Below are 21,607 nucleotides of genomic sequence, written 5' to 3'. Positions count from 1 at the left end.
CATTCACAAGTGACACAAATAAAATTTATGTATCCATTTATTTAAAAATCCAGTACAAAATATCCCCAGTGACATTCACCGCACAAATATTTACAAAATTTAATGCATCATGTGATATAAATACAAATGCAATTTAAGTCTTAAGTGCCCCTCTGCGTTCTGCACTGAAATTACACTTTCATAGTCATCATATTCAATAGTTAAACTTGATTTTAAATTGAAATGACATTTACGCCAACAAAAGCTACCCTGTGCAATGTGACTTGTAGCAGTATTGTAAGAATGACTGCACATTCATGACAGTGTGTGTGAAGGTATAGTAAAGCAGGTTCACAATTGTACTTTCCACTTAGAAAACTTAATTGCTATTTGGCGTTTGGATTATTTATTACCGAGCCAGTAACAGTGTTTAATACAGTAGCCAACACACATGTTCCTTCTGAAATACTTCAAGAACCATTTTATAAAACTGCCACAAAGGGAAATAAATAATATAGTATATCTAGCATTCTTGACTAAAATAAATTCATAAAAACACTTGAAATATTGTAGATCTAGAAATTTAAGTGGTGACAGCAAAAAAATGTCCCACTAACTACCATTTGTCCCCTTCCAACTAAAAACTTTTATCAACATGAATAAAAAGTTATAAAAGAGTAATCCAAGTTTTGCATTCATGATTATAAAAAAAAAAAAAAAGATATTGGGGACTAATTTATTGCAGGTGGTTTTCTGTTCTAAATGTTGATAAATTGGATACCGTGCTTTACAGCAGGCCTTGCAAGAAACTATACCAGTTGCTAGTTTCCTGGTCACAAGTAACAGTTTAAAGTTAGGATACACTTTTTTCTGGTTTTTTTGGTACACTAATACAAGTTTTGCTATAGATTGTCAATTAATGTTATACCTTAATAGTGAAATGTATTCTGGTCACTGAAAACCTATTACTGCCTTATGCTGAGGTAATACACCATGTGAGAAATGAATAAAAAGCTGCAGTGCATACAACTAATCACCTAAATAATTAATGCTTGCTTCATCCATCTCAATGCAACTTCGTGGAATACTTTACAATGTATTTATGTTTCTGTATACTGATTTATTCCGTATTCTGTTTAACTCAACATTCTTCACGTAACTAAACCCTTCATTACTTCTGTTGTTAATCTCTTCAGTAAGGCCATGGGCCTCCCGTGCAACACCTTACCAGAATTTTCCTCCCAGGACAGGCAGGATCATGACAAATGTCTTATCCCTTGTTTCAGTGGTCAAATCTCAGAATCTACCCATAGCTGGCCAGGCCAGAACTTGGCTGGGAGACTTCCAAAAAAGAAAACCAGGTAATAGAGGGAACTGTTAATGTTGAATATTGCTTTGCATTGACACCCCAGGACTCCTCTTGTAGACCCAACCTGTTTGAATATATTCCAAGATGTTTTTACTGCTTCTGTTTAAAACCTTTTAAAAATAATGTCAGCCGCCCTATTGCTTCCATGTGGCACGTATCTCTGCACTTTGGTTTATTACTTGCTGCTGGGGGGTTTGTGAGCTGGCGTGCGTCTCCTGGGAGTAGTAGGGGTGCAAGAGTCTCTCGTGGGCACAGATCTGCATGGCACTGTGTGTGTGCAGGAGCAGGCGTGGGAACCGGGAAGTAAAGTACTGAACAAACTGGTCGGGAACCTCCCCTAGCGTAGTCTGAACCTCCACCGGCAGCTCGTGGTAGTGATGCTTCTGAAAGACAAAAGCTGCTTGTTGATACACTGGGGAAGCCACATTTGACTAGTTCACATTTTAACACAGTGAAAGGCTATGGTTTATCGCGGGGAAGCTGCACCTCCCTGTCAGCCCCGCACCCCGGGAGGATTCGCTTCACAGCCACGTTCCGGTCGTCAAAACGGCCTCTACAGGGGTAGAACATGGAAGAGTGTTCAATGTTTGTTTTGCTTACACACCTTATTCCTCATCGCTCTTAACAGATCACGCACCGAATTGCCTTTGTAGGTCCGAAATTTTCTCAGGTCTTAGGGGGAAAAGAAACAAAATACAGTAAGCACTGTATAAAAGGAATGCTAGATAACTGTCATTATATTCGACATATTAAAAGAGAGACTGTACTTTAAACCTGCACTCAGTTAGAAAAATCACAATGGTTCTGTATGTCACATCTGTAAGAAATAAAGGGTTATTTGGCATACTATTTACAAAAATACTCTTTACCTGTCTGCAGAGGGATAGAAATATGCATCCTCCAGTTGGTTCTCACCACAGACCTCCCCCCAGACTCCAGCCTGTTCACAATAAGGCCATCTGCAGGTTCTTTCTCTATACGATCACTCACATCCTAGCAAACGAAGACAGTTCAGTTTACAATAGACAGTCTGTAAAGCGCGTCGCTCATTCAGAATTTGTTTTTGATCCTAATCAATCAAAGACTTTGACAAATGGTGAAAAATGGTACTAAAGCTAAATGGTTCAAAGCACACCTGAAAGAACTGTAGCTGCTTCTCTCGACTCCAGAAGAAGGGGTGTTTGAGGACACAGCTCGTGGACGGTCGTTCTTGAGGTTTGCTGCTGATCATCTGCATTATCAGGTGCTCGGCAATGACGTCCTCTGGAATGAGAAGGCACACGTGCTGTAGCACTGCTAGTCCAGCAAGACACAAGCAACGGCAGGCTACTTTTGCGTCTCCTTACCGTAAGAGTCTTCCAAGAAGTGGTCAAGGGTATAAGCCCCAGACAGAATGTTGGTTTGGCGTCTTATGGTGTCGCCAAAGGGGTGCTGACCTCTGGAGATGACATAGTAAAACACACAGCCTGCTGAGAAAACATCCACGGCGTAGGTCTGCCAAAAATAACAATGGAAAATTTGCAATTATTTCCCCTTCTTACTTCATCAATAAAAGCCTACAAGACCACACAGCAGTAGAGTAGGTCCCTTCTTCAGAACACAATAAGCTCAGGTTATTCTTGTAAATGTATTGAGTGGCTATTACTTTATTAAACTCAATAATAATAATAATAATAATAATAAATAAACACTCACAGGATTATCTTTGGGTTTGTCCAGGAGCACCTCAGGAGCAATCCAGCCTTCTGTCCCAGGGATCCCTGAGCGCAGGCTGAAGCTATGCCGGCCCGCAGGCAGCTTCTTGCACAGCCCGAAATCCGAGATGACGGCCCGCACCCTGCCCAGGGAGTTCGGCAGGGAGATGAGGATGTTCCGAGGCTTCAAGTCCCGATGCACTGGGGGCATACAATCACAGAAGGCACTCTTAGGGACCCGGGTCAGGATTTACTAAAGCAGCCCCAATGTGGTGAACAGCTGAATTCTACCAAAAATGCCTTAATCTGCCCACTGTGGCTACGTGCCCTGCACCTGTACCATCTGCTTGATCTGACAAGCAGAATATGTTGGCTATTAAGTAGGTAACCTTCAATTTATATGAAGAATACTGGAAAAGCTTCAACACATATACAGCAAAAATGTTACACGTACCGATATTAAGGGAATGCAGATGAGACAGACCAGACATTGTTTGATGGAGAACTGTCACAGGATCTATCTCAAGAGCGTTGAATATGGGATCTTCAACATACTAAAAATAAATATTGAAAGTGCAAGTGTGGAAATTTAAAAAAAAGCATTCCTAACACTATAGCATTACCATCTAAATGTTGCAATTCATCAACAATAAAAATGTAACGTCACCCTGTTTACAGAATTACTGTACCTAGAGAACTAAAAAAAAGCTGCATGAATGCATTGGGATCTTTTCAACTATATATCAGAACAGTTTTAGAAAAAACAAGCTCAAAAAGCTAGTTTGTTACTGGACCAGGAATTTATCCCAGAACCTTCAATCATGCAGGAGCTCAGTTACTCCAGCAGGGGTCACTCTAGAGCCAAATAATGACCCCTGAAAAGGAGAACAACCACTCCTATAGCTACAACATTAATAGTGCATGGAAAAAAACTGCCTGTCAGGTAACAAGACATTGCACAGCAGTGGAGCTCCTGAAGAAGTGGCAGAACATGCAACCCTGAAGTTTAAAAAAAAAAACATTTTCAAAGTGGTTTACCCAATTTCTTAAGAGATCTGAGTAGATTAATGTTATTCTATATTTTTGGCATAACTTTGTCGGTTTTGACACAGCTGTTTTGCCTCACCTCCTGCAGCGTGGCTGCACAGAGCTCTGTGGCAATGTAGTAAAACTGCTTGTCCTTCTCGGTGCAGAAGTAGCGGATGACATTGGGGTGCTCGTCTGACTCGCGGAGAAGCTGCACCTCCCTGTCAGCGAAGTCGAAGCACTCTGGGAGGATTCGCTTCACGGCCACGTTCCGGTCGTCAAAGCGGCCTCTGCATGGGTAGAATATGGAAGAGCGTTCGATACGAGCAAAGCAATGGCAGAACACAACTTCACACTTCAGCACCAAGGGAGAACTCACAAAATGACCTGCGCTAACATGAAGTGGAAAGCTCTGCCTTACCCAGGGGTAGGAAAGGCACAAGCCTGCCTTGTTACAGCACAGGGACAACCTTCTTACCTGAAGACAAATGTTCCCTCTGCTCCGTGGCCGAGCACATCCTTGGGCTTGAAAGAAATCTTGCCAATGACCACTTCATCAGTTTCAACATCTTAAACAAGTTTAAAAGGAAAGAGAAAATTAAATAATCTTGGGTTGATTAAAACACACAAACACAAAACTGGTTGCACGTTCCGCTCGCTGTATTTTAATGTGTTTTTTTTACCTCCGATGGTGCTTGCGCTGGAGGTGGAGTGTTGGTGCTGCGCAGAACCATTAGAGATGTTCCTGTCTGACTTGGAATTACTGTAGTAGTCAGAGCCAGCAGGGGGCACCCTCATGGAAGTCTGTGTGGTCACGTCTGTGTTCTCAGTGCTGCAGCGCCGGATCGGGGAAGGGGGAGGAGGCTGCTGGGACTGAGACTGGAGTAGCTGCAGCTTTGACTCCAGCTCCTGCTCCAACTGCTGCTGCTGCAGCCGCTGCTGGCGCTTCAGTCTCTGAGAAAGAGGAGAGGGAAACTATATTCAAGATACCACACCATCGACTGCTGCTAGCTTTCCATTTACTTCCCCTTACTTTAACCGGTGCATGCATGAAATACTGAAAATAGCTGGAAAAAAACAACATTTGCAGTAGTGCTGGACACATTATAAATATATTTTTCATCGAAATTATTTTTCCATTGCTTTACATGGTGAAAAAAAAGGCATTCTGATATGTGACAAAGGTAATACACAATCTCCAGCTATCATTCATTTGCATCTTCCATATGTCTTCATATAAAGACTAGAAGAGAGATTTTTGTATCCGCCCCATATGAGGTCACCATGCATGGTTAATATTTGACAGCCCTTAATCATAGGGTACACACAGGCCTGCGACACTATAACTCAGACATGGGTGTGCCTCTAGCAGTCGAAAGTGGAAACTCACTTTGGGGTAGGTGAGTGTGAAGACCAGCCAGCCCCCGAGCAGCACTGCGATGATGGTAGCCATCACAATGTCCTGCCCGACAGACTCGGGCAGAGGCTCTGCTGGGGGGTCCTGGTGTTGAGGGGGATCGAAACGCTGCCGCCCGTCATCTTCACCGCTGGTGGGCAGATCCCCAGGCTCGTTCAGTGCCAGGAACTGAGTAACAAAGGGAATCAGATTCAAGTCCATTATACCATGACTGGGATATTTATTTTTTGTATAAATCTCATGTAACATCGTAGAATAAAATTACTAGAATCCAGCTATTCCGACCATCAATGATGGGCAAAATGAACAGAGACGATCCTAATGCATGCTATACTCCACTGTAAACAAACACATCAGAACGAGTCTTTACAAAAAGGAATGACAGATTAATAAGTTATAATATCGACTACAGCATTTGTTCAAAATAAACACTTCTAAAAGGAAATTTAACACCATGAAATCTAATGATAGGGCCAGTAATACTGTAGGTGGCTTACATCATCGAAGAGGGTCCGTCTCTGGGGCCGGGTGGATATAACCGCCTCGCTCGCTCTCCTGAGGTTCTCTGGGAATGCTCGGAGCAGAGTGGTGTGGGCCGCAGGGGGTAACTCATGGTGGCCTGGAAAACAAAACTAGCTTTAAGTTGTTGGGTTTTTTTTGCACCATCAAGAGCACAAGTGAGTCTACTTATAATAAAACAATTATATATTTAAAATAACACTTTAACAGATATTTAATATAGTGATTCGTTTGAAAAGCATACCTATCAGTAGCCACTGGTTGTGAATGTTGGTGGTGGTGCTCCCCTGCGGGTACTTGACGTCAGTGCTAGGAGTAATGACACACTCTCCTTCCACCCGTACTGTAACATCATCTGTTGTAGGGCCTTCAATACGTGCCAACGTAATACCCCTGGGCTGCAGGAAGAAGAAATATTAGGCTTTATTTATTTAGGGAATATACATTTTTGTCTTAAATGCTACTTTCAGATCGAGGTTTTTTTTTTAAACTTGATTTTCACTGGTCTAGTAATACAGCATTTTACGTACCACTGCAAACCAATTCTACATTAAAACTGAAATGATAATAAAATCGCCAAGTGGTGCCACAGGATTAGTCATCCATATGAAAGATAATTGAAAAACAGACAGAGACTCACCACAATAGCCACACCTTCATGGACCAGAGAGATCGAAGCATAGAAATTGGTGTCAAACTTTCCAACATATAAAGAGGGACTGCAGAGAGAGAAACTATATTAATTTAATATGGCTTTCACTCCAGACTTTGTTCTTTCCATAAATCCTTCCATACCCCCCCCCCCCCCCCCCCCAAATTCCTTGAGTCCTTCTGACCTGACTTGCTACAATAACAGCCATAGTGTTTTATAAAACTCTCTTCATAGTTACAGAGCGTGACTTGGAATATCTGTTATACGATAAAGCTGTGAGCTGTGCCACTTGAGGGGGATTTGGAAATAATTGTAACAAAAATAACTCTGGATATAATTATTTTACTTATTTAAATTAAAGCAGAGAAAAAGTAGTGCTGTCACATTCAAATGCTTACCTGAAAAACAGCAAATGCTAAATTGTATTTCGTTTTTATAACCACCTTTTAAAGACATGCTACTTTCACTACCAGTAAAGCATCAAATAAAAAATAAAAAAATAAATGTAAAAATAACAATAGACACGTGAAACGCTCTTGTACTGGACAGAGCTATCTTTAGCAGAAATATTTCCAATATTTGATGCAACTGGTGTTTTTTTCGTTGAAGACATTTTAAAGAAATCACAGGGCAGCTACATATTACACAGCAATGGGTACAGTTCACGGAAATCGTGAAATCTCTGACAACCATGTAAATAAACACTCATAAGGAGCAGAGGCCTTACACAAGCTGTGTCTTGGTGCTGGCCTGCTCCTTCATGAACTGGTAGCTCATCATGCGAATGCTCTGGGAGTGGAAGGTGAGGTAGCGCAAGGTCTCCATGGCAACATTGAGGAGAGGGATCCTGCGCAGACTGTCCTGCTGCCAGATATACACCCCCACCACGGGGGAGCCATAGTTCTGCATCCATAACATATCCCCCGAGTCCCGGTCCACTGTCACTACCAAGCCATCACCATTCGAGGCAAAGTGAGCCATCTCTGGAGGAAAAAAAACAAAACAAGCTTTGAACAATTGCACTATTATTGAATCTGGTTCTGTTTTCATGAAGAAACCCAGCTGCATAAATGCATGTCCTTAGAAAAGTTTCCCAGGGTAAAAGCATCTTAAAGCAGGCACAGTAAAGGACAAAGAGGAGTCACAAAGCATAATAAACTCTGTGGTAAATCATGTCGAACTATGGCAAAAACATAACTAAGCATGGGAAAACTGAAAAAGTACTGTTATGTGTTTATAAGGATTTTGGCACTGCATCATATAATTGCAATAAAAACAGGATGTGCCCATTATTAGGAAAAGGAGACGCGTCATGACGCAGTGTATGCAAAGGAGCTGAACCACGAGATGTGTCTTTATGATCTATTGTAAAGTAAATAAGACCTAAAGCAGTTAGCTAGTTGTTGGCTGTATTGTGGGTCTGGAATAAAAACATTGCAACAGCCTTTATTATGTAAGTTTAGTCACTTGTTTTTAAATGTGAGTAAATGACAGGGAGCGCTTAGACAAAGTACTTACTGTAGTCATATTTCTCATCACAACGCGGTGCTGAATAGTCGTTGTATGTTGCATTCCACCGAACTTCGCGTGTTTTAGTGTCATACATGGTGATCATGTATTCTGAGCGTCCGATGTACAGCAGCGGCGCAGAGGGACAGATGTTGTTGGAGGTCTCCGTGGTCAGAGTCGTTTGTTTCTCCCCAGTCTTGGGATCCACTACAAACCATGTGTCATGCTTCTTTCCTGATAAATTCATAAATAAGTTTTTTAAATCCTATTTACAGAAGAACATATATTTTTGCACTTATTAGAATTATTATAAATAAGGTCCCTTGGTTTACAGTATATTAATTAGATGTTTATTTCTTTTTAAAAATAGCAGTTAGTTAAAGATGGAGCAAACAGCTTAAAAATACAATCCTTAGTGTCTTACAGTTTAAGACTGTAGTGGTTCAGTGTGTCTCACCTGTATAGAGAACGCCATCAGAACTACGACATGGGGATGAATGAACCAGCTCTGGGATGGTAAACGGAAGTTTCTGCAATAAAGTCATTTGCACTTCTTAGAAATATTCTCCAATAGTTACTGTTTTTAACAAATAAATAGTACTTTTAGAGCGCTGCATTAAAATGCCTCAAATCCTTTTTGCCAAGTAAAGGTGTTAGATGCCCTGAATTGAATCACTGTGTGAAAAGTGCCCTCCTCTAAGATTAAATTACAGTAACTATAGAGATTTGACATTGGAGAATATTTAGTGCTGTGTTTGTAATGTGCTCTCCAGCAGGAGTCACGTAGGCAAAGCTGTTCAGGGCTTCTCTCGCAATAAATAAGAACAAAAAAAACAAAAAAATAAATAAAACTAAGCAAAAAAGGGGAAACGTAGCTTTAGAGACTATTTTACATTCTAAATGCTGCAGTAATCTAATATAGTGTTGGACTCACCATCAACCCATCATTGTTTTTGTCTCCGAAAACATACAGGCTGCCGTCATTGGGGTCGGGGAGAAACCCTGGTCTGCAATTATAAACATGACACATCAGAAATCAGAAAGTAGCCAAAACAAAACAAACAAACTACATTTCAATCCGCCTCAACTGGGACTTTGGTTAGAGGTTACTGACGTGCAAATGTGTACAACAGTACTTACTCAGTTAGATACACTGGCACCTGGATGATTGGATCTGAAAGGTAATTTAAAACACTGTTAGTGGGCAGTGAATACTAACATGTTAAAATACTGCAATAAAGAATAAGGAATTGACATGAATCTCAGGTGATGTAAGGGACAAGCTGATTTTCACTAGACTCTCAGTGTATATAGCACTATTCAGCATCCTAGATGATATTATATACAAAGCACAAGTGGGTTCTACTGACGGGTATATCCCCTCACCTTCTTTTAGAGTCCATTTGATGTCCCCGGTTTGTTTACTGACAGCATGCAGATTTCCATCCAAAGTGGACACAAAGAGCAGTGTTTCTGGGAGAGTGACCGAATTACCAGCCTGACACTGCAACACAACAGAGAAAACGCCTGAAACCGCCGGCTGAAACTACCTGGAACTGATCATCAAGAACCCTGGAACCCAAACAGAGACCTCCTGGCACACAAGCAGGCGCTCAGTCAGGGGTTCACTGCTTGGCTGTGAGCGATCCATTAAAACTGCTTGCCAAAAACATGTGATTGAACTTTGCATAGACCATAAGCACACAATTTTGGTCCTGGAGAGCCATTCTACATCAGGTTTTAACTAACAGGTGAATTAAATAATCAAGGGTATTGTTGTGACAGGTTATAACAGCCCTCGCTGTGCACCACTTGCACAGACTTTTGCTGCAAGACTCTTTGACAATAGTGACACCTGATAAGAGATTGAAAGCAATATCTCCTTGCTTGAACATACCAATTTTACCAATGCACTACAAAACCTGCAAAAATACTATACCATTGATTACAGTAAAATCCTTGTGCAATTGACATATTCCAATTTTGAACTAATGTCACTGTTCAGCGTTCATTAGTGCACATCATAAATCATTATAGGTAACACACAGTTCGGTTTAATGGTGAATTTGCAATTTGTCGGTTGTTTGTATCTGGTGTTTTGTTCTGTGGTTTGTAGCTGTCAGATAAGGCAGTTAACCTCAAGCAATATATCTCATCTAAAACTGATGTTGTTTCACTTCTACGACTGCTGCCTGCTACATAAATGTACTGAGACTAGGTGTTAGGAGAAATCTTTTCAAGATGTAATGCTATGCTCAGTAAATTAAACTAAGTGTTGCTACTAAACTGTGTGCTGGTGTACATGACTATACAGAGGACGGACAGACAACCATGTACAATAAAATACAGTAAAGAAATGTTGAATGGTTTTATGCAATAAAATATTTAATAATGTTAGAGAAAACATACTGGTTGTTTCTGCAGAGATAGACTTTACATACTGTTTACAATGCAGCTTTACTTGTACTCTGAGATAAAAAAGAAGTGGAATATCCAGTCAGTTGACACAGGGGCACTATGACCTGGTTGCTGTTTTGAGAACAGGACATCCTGGATCCCGGTCCTAAACTGTTATCACAAAAGGGAGGGTGTGTTCCAGGCTGCCTGTGGCAATGTGCTGGGTTTGATATTGTGAGGTTGTGTTTTAAACTGAACCAAAGGCATTTTCACCGTGCACCAGGCATGTGACTACTGTAGTCTCCCATTGCAGGCTTTGCCTGTGCTTTTCCTCTCTAACTGCTGTCTAAGCTGGTTGAGCTCACATTAAAACAAGGAATTTCTTAGACTGCTTTAAAATCAGACTCTGAGTCCCATCCCACACTGTGTAGCAGCCTATGTATTTTGTTAGCTAGTTACACTCAAAGCTAGCATTCTGCAGAAGCTGCTCTGTTATGTCTGTCACCGTTCCCTACATAACAATCAGCAAATTCCTAAGCATTCCTGAACATCTTTGCTTTATGCCTTTCCTGCAACATTCACTAAAGCCTCCTTTTCCCAGGTATAGCTGCGCTGGCCATTGGAGTGTGTTTCCACTGTACCTTAGCTACACCTCAGACCGTACATTTTCACAGCTCATACCCAACGGGGCCAAATTGCTGTGCAGAATTACCTAATCGAAAGGCGTGTGCTAACTATTTCAAACAATGGCAGCTGTTTTAAACCTTATTAATAAGACTACTGACCGCTATGTAAAGACTGAAAATAAAAACAGAGGCAAACGTTTGTTCAACTTCGTTCATCTTCACTTGTTTGCATATATTCAACCAATCCCACAATCCATCTTTCACTGCTGCACTATGACCTTTACTGCTGCACTCCTATTTTCTGGGTCAGCTATCCCTGACAATATGATACTGGAACGCTGTCAGCCGTCTTTAACTACACCTCCCACACCGCGCAGCTTAGCTATGACTCAGTGAAGACAGTGGAAATGAGGAATAACTCTCCAGTTTACTTTTTGGCAGCCTGCAAGTGAAAAGTTATAGCAACTGTATATTAGGACAGCACAACAGATGTAAAATGCAATATACTGCCCTATCTATATTAACTTTGTCAGAGACAACATTAAGATTTCAGTTTGCCAAATGCTTAAGCTGAATTTAGTTTATTGTGTGTATTTGCTGAACGTAACTTCTGGCTTCCAGAAACCTGAATGTTATTGCTTAGTTGTTTGTTCGCAGTAAAATTACTGATTCAAATACAGAGTCAAACAAAAGTTTCTGCCCCCCAGCTTTGCAAACACTGCCAAAGGAAAGAAGCGTATATAAAGACAGGTGTGACTCAGTGATAACAGCCAAGCACAACTGGGCTTTCATTCAAAGCATTTCAGTGAGGTTTTTTTTTTTTTTTTGGTTACACGATTTCCGAATCTTTCTGATTTCTACAGTGGTTCGGTATTGTTTTTCAATGCCTATCTGTAGTAAAGTCACAGAGTCAGTTATAAAATTTGAATCAAACACACCCTGCTCTTAAGTGAGTGCACAGTTAGGGTGGAGTCCAGACTTCCAAAACAACTTTTTTTTCAACCATCAAAAAAGGGTTTCTTTTTTTCAACAAAACTAAAAAATCATAGTACTTAATGGGTAAGCTTAGTTTCTGATCGTCAATGCAAAAAAGTACACAAGACGTATCTGAGGCATAGCTGCATGTTTTACTGTCTATTAAAGTATTATTCAACGCAGGTTTTGTTTCTGTATTGCACGCATAATGTAGACAGGTGTTATTCAACATCTGCCTGAGAGGATAAAACACATGAAAACACATTTGCGGCTGTGTTATTTTTATTATTATCAAAGTGTTTGAACTGGACCCTCAGTATTACGAATACAGTATTAAATTGTATTGCACAGGAGGCCTGCCACTTCGGGTAAACTAAGACGTCTTTAATTCTGGGTATCGCCTCGTTATTGTTTAAAAAAAAAAAGCTGCTGCTACACTCGTCCTACGGCCGTGCTGGTCTGTGATGGACCTGCTTTTCTTACTGGTTAGTGCCAATTCTCAAGTTTCTTGTGAGGATGCGCAGATAAATTCTTTACGATGCACACAAATGTTTGTCTAGACACACAATACACCGTAAAACTCCTAAATACCGCGAATCAATGAACGAATACTTTACACATGGCAATTAATGAAAACTGTTCTTTTTTTGTAAATCTATTTAACTCTGCATTTTCTAGTAGGTGTATATGCTTAATTTTAATAGTCGCGCAACTTTTGATCAACTTAATATGTAATGTTTGGTTGGAAATCGACATGATCTTACCTTAAGAAAGTTTTTGCCCACTATGATTAGCAGCAGCGCGTGGGTTACAGCAGTCAGGAATGGAACCATCTCCATCATTTCTGGAAAGCCGCACCCGTGCAGTAATACAATTACAAATCTGAAACAGGCTGTTTCTTTATTTCTCCTGTAGCTTCCATCTTAATCTCGGTTTGTTTTTACCGCGTATCTAACACATGTGTCACCACAGTGTTTTGCTCAGTCTGAAATTATTATGCAGGAGAGGACCAGTCTAGGATAAAAACACATATCCCACATTTCCGTGTTCAGGCGGAACTGGTGACGTCGCTGATGCGCTGCTGTTAACTGTCAAACACAGGAGTTACATGGGAGTGAAAGATCACTCTGACAATGAGCAGAGGCCAGCGGAGAGGACTGTCCAATTGCAGCAGTGAAGAGACGGGTCAGGATAATAACAACAGAAAGCGTGGTGTCAGGCTTGGGACACGTGGAACTCGCTGATGGTGAAAGGGAATTTTCTTTCATCGGGCATAATAGAGATTGCAAAGACTGTTTTCTCTATATTTTGTTTGATTTCACCAAAACGCTAAAAGACTTTTTCTTTTTATGTTACATAATGTTTCATTGTCACGTGTGCCCCAGTATTTTCTTTTAGGCTTACTGTGAATACGCACTGCATAAAAACAATGAAATATATTTAAATCATTTAACCAAGCATTTTCAGTTTAACTGTGGCTGTTTTCTAACATTCTTACCTGCACGAAGTACTTCATCAGAAAGCAAACCTCATGAAAGAAAAAAATAAATGTGAAGGCGCTTGAGCTGGGATTTGAACCAGGTGCCTTGTGATTACAACCCCTTTCTTTAACCACTGGACCACAGAGATTCCTATTGGTAGGACTTTGCATGAAACTACAAGATTGTTGATAGTCCAGTTTGCTTACATTCTCCAAAAGTAACTAGCTGTATCAGTATATGCAGTACTTCATTTTGAGCTATTCACAAACTTCCCATCATTCTTAAATAACTCTCGTAAATAATTTTCTGAAAAGGTCCCACACAGCTCTAACAGTGAAAAAAATATCAGCACATTTGTTTAAGGTGAGATTAATTGCTATAAATTAAATATTGCTCAAGTATGGCCAAGCCTTTATTTAATCTTAGACCATACTAATGGACTTTGCTTGTTTGTTTAGGAGGAGCCGTCACAATGAATTTATCAATTTGGATGTATATGTGTAAGCAAGATCCTTGTTGTGCGACTCCTCTAGTGACCAATAAGTGTACTGACTTACTGAAATAATGGCTTCTTTCATACATGTTGTACCTCACTGTTACAGCTCCTCCTTTGTATTGGAAAATGTCAGGTGGCTTACTAAATTATCTCAATTGGCAAAAAAAACATGCCATTATGTCATTCGTTTTTATTATAATGATTGCGGGAAATTACATGACATCACCTTCTTTTGTATTGTGGCAGTGCTACCATTAACCTGTAGAAGGAACAGGTCATTTTGCTTGTGAATATGAAACAATGCTTATGGTTGGCCCAAAACCAAAATCTACAAAAAGTCAGTACATACAGCAAGGTTTATGCAAAGTTTGTCTTAGATCTGAATTTGCGATACATGTAAAGTTTTGATTTACAATGAAGATTTTTTACAGACCTTAAAAAGTCTGGAAGACCCAAACAAATAAAAGTAAAGAAATAGAACTGACCACACTTAAAAGCTTTTTTACCACCAGGCATTCTGACCACTGGTGCACAGAAATAGGTATTTAACATGCACACAACTTCTCTCACACCACCTCCAAAAATGAATAAAGTCTATTGACAGCAATATCTGTTTTATTTCATTCCCCATTTATAAATACAATGTAATTTGTATATAATAGATGTATTTTCACATTTATCGATACAAAGTACAAAACAAGATGAGCACAAAACAGACCAAACACAGCACCAACAGACACTGTTCTTAATCCAAATAGCTGAATAATGGTGATAACTGAACAAGATACAGTACTTTGTAATAAAGCACAAACTCATTTAGAGGTATTTAGAATTGTACAACAATAAGTATGCATGCATTGTTATTGTAACCCAATGTAGATTAAGAGCAAGTAGCTTCATATTACTTATTTTTTTTTGCAAACTTTGAGTGGTCTATAAAGCAATCTAGGAGCATGCTATAGACCGCCAGATTCAGACGGTGAGCAAAATAATCTCTTATACAATGACATTAGAAATGCGTGTAGCAAAGGAGAAACCATACTAATGGGGGATTTCAACTTCCCCCATATAAAATGGGAAAACCTGATGGGTAGCACGAAGGATGAAATTGAAATGGTGGAAATGACTAAAATGACTGCTTCCTAACACAATTTGTCAAGGCACCGACTAGAGGGGAGGCATGCCTTGATTTAGTCTTTTCAAATAACGAAGACAGAATAACTAAAACAGAGGTCAGAGAACCACTGGCAAACTCAGACCACAACATGGTCTCATTTGAAGTGTTTTTTAAAACCCCAAAAGTAATGACTAAAGCTAAGGTTTACAATTTTAGAAAAGCAATCTATGAAGGTATGAAACAGAGACTAACAGAAGTAGATTGGAGTAAAATAGAGAAAACACCCACAGAAGAAGGATGGTTATTCTTCAAAAATGTAGTACTAGAGGCGCAAAACAATTACATCCCTAAAGTAGACAAATCTAAATGTAAAACTAAATTGCCAAAATGGTTTAATAGATCAATTTAAAAAAATATTCAGCGAAAAAAGGCACTTTACAGAGAATTAAAAAAGGACCAAAAAGAAAGTACACAGAAAGAGTACACGGAACTGCAAACGCAAGTCAAAAAGGAAGTTAGAAAGGCCAAGAGAGAAATAGAAATGAACATTGCTAAGGGAGCTAAAACCAATTCCAAAATGTTTTTCCAATATTACAACAGCAAGAGAACATTCAAAGAGGAGATTAAATGTTTAAGAGATACAAATGGCAAAATCGTAGATGAAGAAAAAAAAATAGCAAATATATTAAATGATTACTTTTCACAAGTTTTTACAAAGGAAGATACTGACAACATGCCCCACATGTCATCCAGTTCCTATCCAGTTTTAAATAACTTTAGCATAACTGAGGCAGAGGTGTTAAAGGGACTAGGAGCTCTTAAAATAAACAAATCCCCTGGGCCGGATGAGATCCTCCCAATAGTACTCAAAGAAATGAAAGAAGTAATTTACAAACCGCTAACCAAGATCATGCAGCAGTCTCTTGACACAGGGGTGGTACTGACAGACTGGAAAATTGCAAACGTAATACCGATCCACAAAAAGGGAAACAAAACTGAACCAGGTAACTACAGACCAGTAAGCCTGACTTCTATTATATGCAAACTTATGGAAACTATAATAAGATCCAAAATGGAAAATTACCTATATGGTAACAGGGTCCTGGGAGACAGTCAACATGGTTTTAGGAAAGGGAGATTGTGTCTAACTAACTTACTTGATTTTTTTGAGGATGCAACATCGATAATGGATAATTGCAAAGCATATGACATGGTTTATTTGGATTTCCAGAAAGCTTTTGACAAAGTCCCGCACAAAAGATTAATTCTCAAACTGAACGCAGTTGGGATTCAAGGAAACACATGTACATGGATTAGGGAGTGGTTAACATGTAGAAAACAGAAAGTACTGATTAGAGGAAAAACCTCAGAATGGAGTGTGGTAACCAGTGGTGTACCACAGGGATCAGTATTAGGTCCTCTGCTATTCCTAATATACATTAATGATTTAGATTCTGGTATAGTAAGCAAACTTGTTAAATTTGCAGACGACACAAAAGTAGGAGGAGTGGCAAACACTGTTGCAGCAGCAAAGGTCATTCAAAATGATCTAGACAAGATTCAGAACTGGGCAGACACATGGCAAATGACATTTAATAGAGAAAAGTGTAAGGTACTGCACGCAGGAAATAAAAATGTACATTATAAATATCATATGGGAGATACTGAAATTGGAGAAGGAATCTATGAAAAAGACCTAGGAGTTTTTGTTGACTCAGAAATGTCTTCATCTAGACAATGTGGGGAAGCTATAAAAAAGGCTAACAAGATGCTCAGATACATTGGGAAAAGTGTTGAATTTAAATCTAGGGAAGTAATGTTAAAACTGTACAATGCACTAGTAAGACCTCATCTCGAATATTGTGTGCAGTTCTGGTCACCTCGCTATAAAAAAGATATTTCTGCTCTAGAAAGAGTGCAAAGAAGAGCGACCAGAATTATTCCGGGCTTAAAAGGCATGTCATATGCAGACAGGCTAAAAGAATTGAATCTGTTCAGTCTTGAACAAAGAAGACTACGTGGCGACCTAATTCAAGCATTCAAAATTCTAAAAGGTATTGCCAGTGTCGACCCAAGGGACTTTTTCAGCCTGAAAAAAGAAACAAGGACCAGGGGTCACAAATGGAGATTACACAAAGGGGCATTCAGAACAGAAAATAGGAGGCACTTTTTTACACAGAGAATTGTGAGGGTCTGGAATCAACTCCCCAGTAATGTTGTTGAAGCTGACACCCTGGGATCCTTCAAGAAGCTGCTTGATGAGATTCTGGGATCAATAAGCTACTAACAACCAAAGGAGCAAGATGGGCCGAATGGCCTCCTCTCGTTTGTAAACTTTCTTATGTTCTTAATCTCAAATACTGTGTTTTGTTTTTACTTCTCTGCACAGCAGTGTCAGCAGTTCCGCACTCAGTTCAGAGAACCGTCACACTGAAAGTATAAAAAAGTTAATAGAAAAACATAACACTCAAGTAATTGCAGTAAGAATCAGGCGTCATGTTTGGCTAAAATTGCCTTTTATTTGATCACCCCAAGCCGCCCTAGAGGAATGAGGAATGTGCAAAGGTTCTGTGTGTAAAATTCTCAAGAGTTCCTGTGGAGCTGCTAATCACATAAGGTGCAGGGCTGAATAAACAAACATTATCACAAACGAATACACTAATAACTTAACATAAAGAAAATGATAAAAGTGTACTTCCATGGTGCCCCAACAAACACTTTAGTCAACCAAATATGGTAAATGTTACTGCTGAAAGTTGTATTTTGGCTGTGGAAAAAGGTCTTTTTCTATTGCTTTCATGCATTATTTTAACCTCCCAAGGAAAAATAATGCCTTATTTAAAAAAAGAACAAATAAACAACAAGTCTCTAAGCAGCAGGATTGCAAACCTTTTTAAAATTTTTATAAAAAAGAAAAACTGGGGAAGTTGTGAAACTGTAGTGACTGCAATGTGGGCGTCAATGTAATTTACACTGAAAAGTAAAAAATAAAAATAAAATGGGGCAAAATTGATAAAATGTGGATTGAAGCACTGTCTCTTCCACGTTAAAAAGAATTATACAACATTAACTTCAAAAATATTAAATTGTCACTAGTTCTGCCCGAAATCAACCAACTGCGCATATAAAATAGCTGCAAGGAGGTATCAGTGAAAAGGACACAGTAGAGGTCTGAATCCACAGGTATGTCAAAATCTAAAACACAAATATTCTGCAAAACTGCTTCGTTCAATAGAACATGTAATCAGTTTTCAAAATACTCATTGAATTATCTGCTGTTTTTAGCATGACTTCAATATATAATGCATAACAGATCCATATATGCTGCCTTAAGGTAAGACAGTAACTGTAGTACCCACACAGGTCAACTGCAGTTATAGCAGAACTATCCTCCAAGAAAAGGGAATAATTCAACGGTTTGGAGGATAATCTGTCTGGTTTCAGAAAATATCTTGTACCACCTTACCTAAGGCAACATTAGGTAATCCAAGATTAGTGCTAATCAGGATCAGGGAAACCAGCTGTAACACGCACATATGGGTTAGGTGGTCACAGTGCCTAATAGGACATATTATTTAGAGTACGCTTGATAAAAATGGGGTAAACCTGCCTGTTTGTCTCTCAGAACTGTGGATTACACTTATACCAACTACCATAGTCCAATCTGTAACATCAAAATCCAACAAGCTAGTTGATGGAAATGCTGTAACCGTTACTGCCTTTGACCTCTAAGGGGCGGCCACCAGGGCCATTCACCCTTTAGGCATACGCAGCATGTTGTGCTCAATTATTTAATCTAATGTCCACTCAGCCAGCCACTGCTCACACTGCACCCTCTGCTCCTCGCTCTCCATGACGTTGTTCTCAGCTCTGCCCTGATCTTGTTTCGTCAGCAGCTCTTTTTGTCTCCTGTGTTCCTCAGCCAGGTCCTGATCCGCCACATCCTGGTCCTTTAGCTCCTGGACAAGCCTCTCCAGCTTCTGCTCCCTTCGTTCTGGGACCCACTTGGGGTCAATGGAGGTCAGGAAGGGGTCACAGGCCGTGACCTCAGTTGGCTCTGCCTCCATGGGGATGCGCAGGAAGTAGGCGTGCAGCATCATGCGGTATGGCGCACAGTCCTTCTTCAGACTGTAGGTGAAGTCGCCCACAATGGGATGCCCGATGGCGCTGCAATGCACTCTCAGCTGGTGGGTCCTGCCTGTTATAAGGTAAAACTTAAACTAAAGCCACGTAGGTAAAAGTCTCAGCTAGTGCCTTCATCAATGCAATACAACCTACAACATCAACCTACTTTCCCTGAACTTTGAATGATGTACCACTAGAGGGCAGCAATGACCAATGCAGAGGGAAGAATTCTGCAGCATGTTTTGCTGAGCTGCTCATGCTGACTGCTAATGGACAAATTATAACGCGAGAATGACATCAACACTGAAATAACAATTTAAAGAACTCGAATTTCACTCTACAGAAGTAAGAAATGAGGAATTCTGTAAGTGATCAGTGTTGAAGGTTCGTTTAGGTTTTGTCGTGTGTGTCCACCTTTCAGTACTGAATTCCAGATATCTTAATATATATTTTATTGGACCAAAATGGTTGTTACAATGTGTATTGTGGGAAATCCTGCCATGCTCATACTTGGTACTGAGGCTGGACATACCTGTTAAGGGCTTCAGCAGAATTTTCGTCACTGGGTCTCCATCATAAGTTCCATATTCCAAGACGATCAGCTCAGTTTGACATGGCTTGGGATTCTCACAACCTGGCCAAGCACAAGAAAGAATACAGGTTTGATCGTTGTAAAGCTACGACATGCATAACAATAAGAGATCGAGTGAAGAGGTCTCACCGTGTGTTCCTTCAATACACATCATGTGTGTCATTCCCTCTGTAGTGTTTTTACCAATCGCATAATCAACAGTCATCCTGCTACTTTTCACATGCCCCCTCACCTGGTGCAAAGACATGGGACAGAATAACAGCAAGTTAGGCTGTGCTTCTAAATACATGATTATCAAAGCCCTTTGTGTTTTTATTTTATACAAGTATAGCTGTTGTAAAACCCAGTAAAAAAAAAAAAAAAAAAAAAAAAACATTAAACTGAAAATAAAGGCCCTGATAATTGTACATTTTGTATGTGTGTGCGACATGCTGAACCAACAATTTGGGAATGCTAAAAAGCCAATTAAAAACTTGGCCATTTCCCATCACCATCTTATCTCTCAAGGGTTAGGTTAGGTGAGGCAGAGTTAGGAATTGCTTTATCACCAGTGGGGTTTGTATTAAATGTTTTTTACCAGCGCAAGGTAGGCCTTGGTGACCAACCGCTCTTTGAAACACCTGTAGGCCTTCCCAGCAGCGCTCTTATTCAGAGCAACACATAGAGCACCACTGGTGGAGAAGTCCAGCTGGTGGCAAAATCTGGGGGAGGAATAAATATGAAAGGGTTAGAAATACATCCACAGGGACTCTTGTTAAACAGTTACGAAGCAATGCGTGTATAGCAAAATATAGTGCAATACATATATACATGCATACATAGGTAAAATGTAAATATCTGTTTATAACCACATGCGACTGTAATGGCTTAGTTTTATAATATTCAAAGCTGCAAAGATAATGGCAAACTGTAACACACACTGGCAAATCAGTTCCTCAGCCCCATTTTTTTAAGAGAACAGAAATAAGAGCAAAGAAATGGGTACAGTCTACATGCAAAACTGCAACCTGTACTCGGTTACATTACAATAATACAACACACACTGCTAGTTACGTGTTTTGAGCGTGAATCTAGTCACCTGAACCCGTAGTACGTGTCTGGGTCTGCTAGCTCGGGGAACCTCTGTTTGAGTTGGCTCTGGACAGTCTGCTTCTCGTACCACATCTTGCTGTCGATACGGATGTCCCAGTGCTTGTTCACCACGATGAAGTTGGAGCTCTGGTACAGAATACACAGGTTATCGATGTTGGCCGGCTCCATCATGGGAGGGGTCCTGTTAAAACAAAATCACATGGCAATAACACAATCACACACCAATAGGTAAGGCAGCTGCATAAATGTAAAATAAAAACAAAGGTTCGCCACAACACGTGGGTACTACCAATATTGTTTGGCTGACGTTTTGCATTATTCAGTATGATATATTTACTATAATAAAATAATAACTACAGGATAGATGCTTATTATAATTGAATATTTGTACAAACCTGATATTTTTTGTTTAACTGTTAATTACCCCTGTGTAAACACTGACATTACATAATATTAGCAAATCTCTTCCTATGTCACCACATTGTGTACATTAAACAGGTGGGCGGGATTAACAGCAGAGCGGAGCCCGACCCGGAAATGC

The 21,607-nt window shown here is 39.9% G+C and overlaps 2 protein-coding genes across 3 annotated transcripts; both read right to left on the bottom strand.

Annotated features, from left to right (window-relative positions):
• Positions 1-23: 23 nt before the first annotated feature.
• Positions 24-13,282, bottom strand: ern2 (endoplasmic reticulum to nucleus signaling 2). Its single transcript, XM_041278397.1, has 21 exons — positions 12,928-13,282; positions 9,552-9,669; positions 9,306-9,339; positions 9,100-9,172; positions 8,623-8,695; positions 8,175-8,399; positions 7,384-7,639; positions 6,645-6,723; positions 6,249-6,402; positions 5,983-6,104; positions 5,459-5,653; positions 4,752-5,022; positions 4,547-4,637; positions 4,169-4,358; positions 3,497-3,596; positions 3,044-3,243; positions 2,695-2,842; positions 2,484-2,611; positions 2,218-2,341; positions 1,953-2,020; positions 24-1,731 (listed from the first exon to the last, which is right to left on the bottom strand). The coding sequence occupies exons 1-21, from the start codon at positions 13,003-13,005 to the stop codon at positions 1,483-1,485; spliced, it is 2,976 nt and encodes a 991-aa protein (XP_041134331.1). The 5' UTR covers positions 13,006-13,282; the 3' UTR covers positions 24-1,482.
• Positions 13,283-17,581: 4,299 nt separating this feature from the next.
• rpusd1 (RNA pseudouridine synthase domain containing 1) lies at positions 17,582-21,558 on the bottom strand. Of its 2 annotated transcripts, XM_041277153.1 has the most exons (6): positions 21,462-21,558; positions 21,053-21,247; positions 20,552-20,675; positions 20,104-20,206; positions 19,915-20,016; positions 17,582-19,455 (listed from the first exon to the last, which is right to left on the bottom strand). In XM_041277153.1, exons 2-6 carry the CDS (start codon positions 21,235-21,237, stop codon positions 19,049-19,051), a joined length of 921 nt encoding a protein of 306 aa, XP_041133087.1. In that variant the 5' UTR covers positions 21,238-21,247; positions 21,462-21,558; the 3' UTR covers positions 17,582-19,048. The 2 variants fall into 2 exon arrangements, with proteins under 2 accessions (XP_041133087.1, XP_041133088.1); XM_041277154.1 differs by lacking the exon at positions 21,462-21,558 and having other exon boundaries at positions 21,053-21,455.
• Positions 21,559-21,607: the final 49 nt, after the last annotated feature.

This window comes from Polyodon spathula, chromosome 18 (genome assembly GCF_017654505.1).
Source record: "Polyodon spathula isolate WHYD16114869_AA chromosome 18, ASM1765450v1, whole genome shotgun sequence".
NCBI classification, from domain to species: domain Eukaryota; kingdom Metazoa; phylum Chordata; class Actinopteri; order Acipenseriformes; family Polyodontidae; genus Polyodon; species Polyodon spathula.
This window is presented reverse-complemented; position numbering and strand designations above follow the sequence as displayed.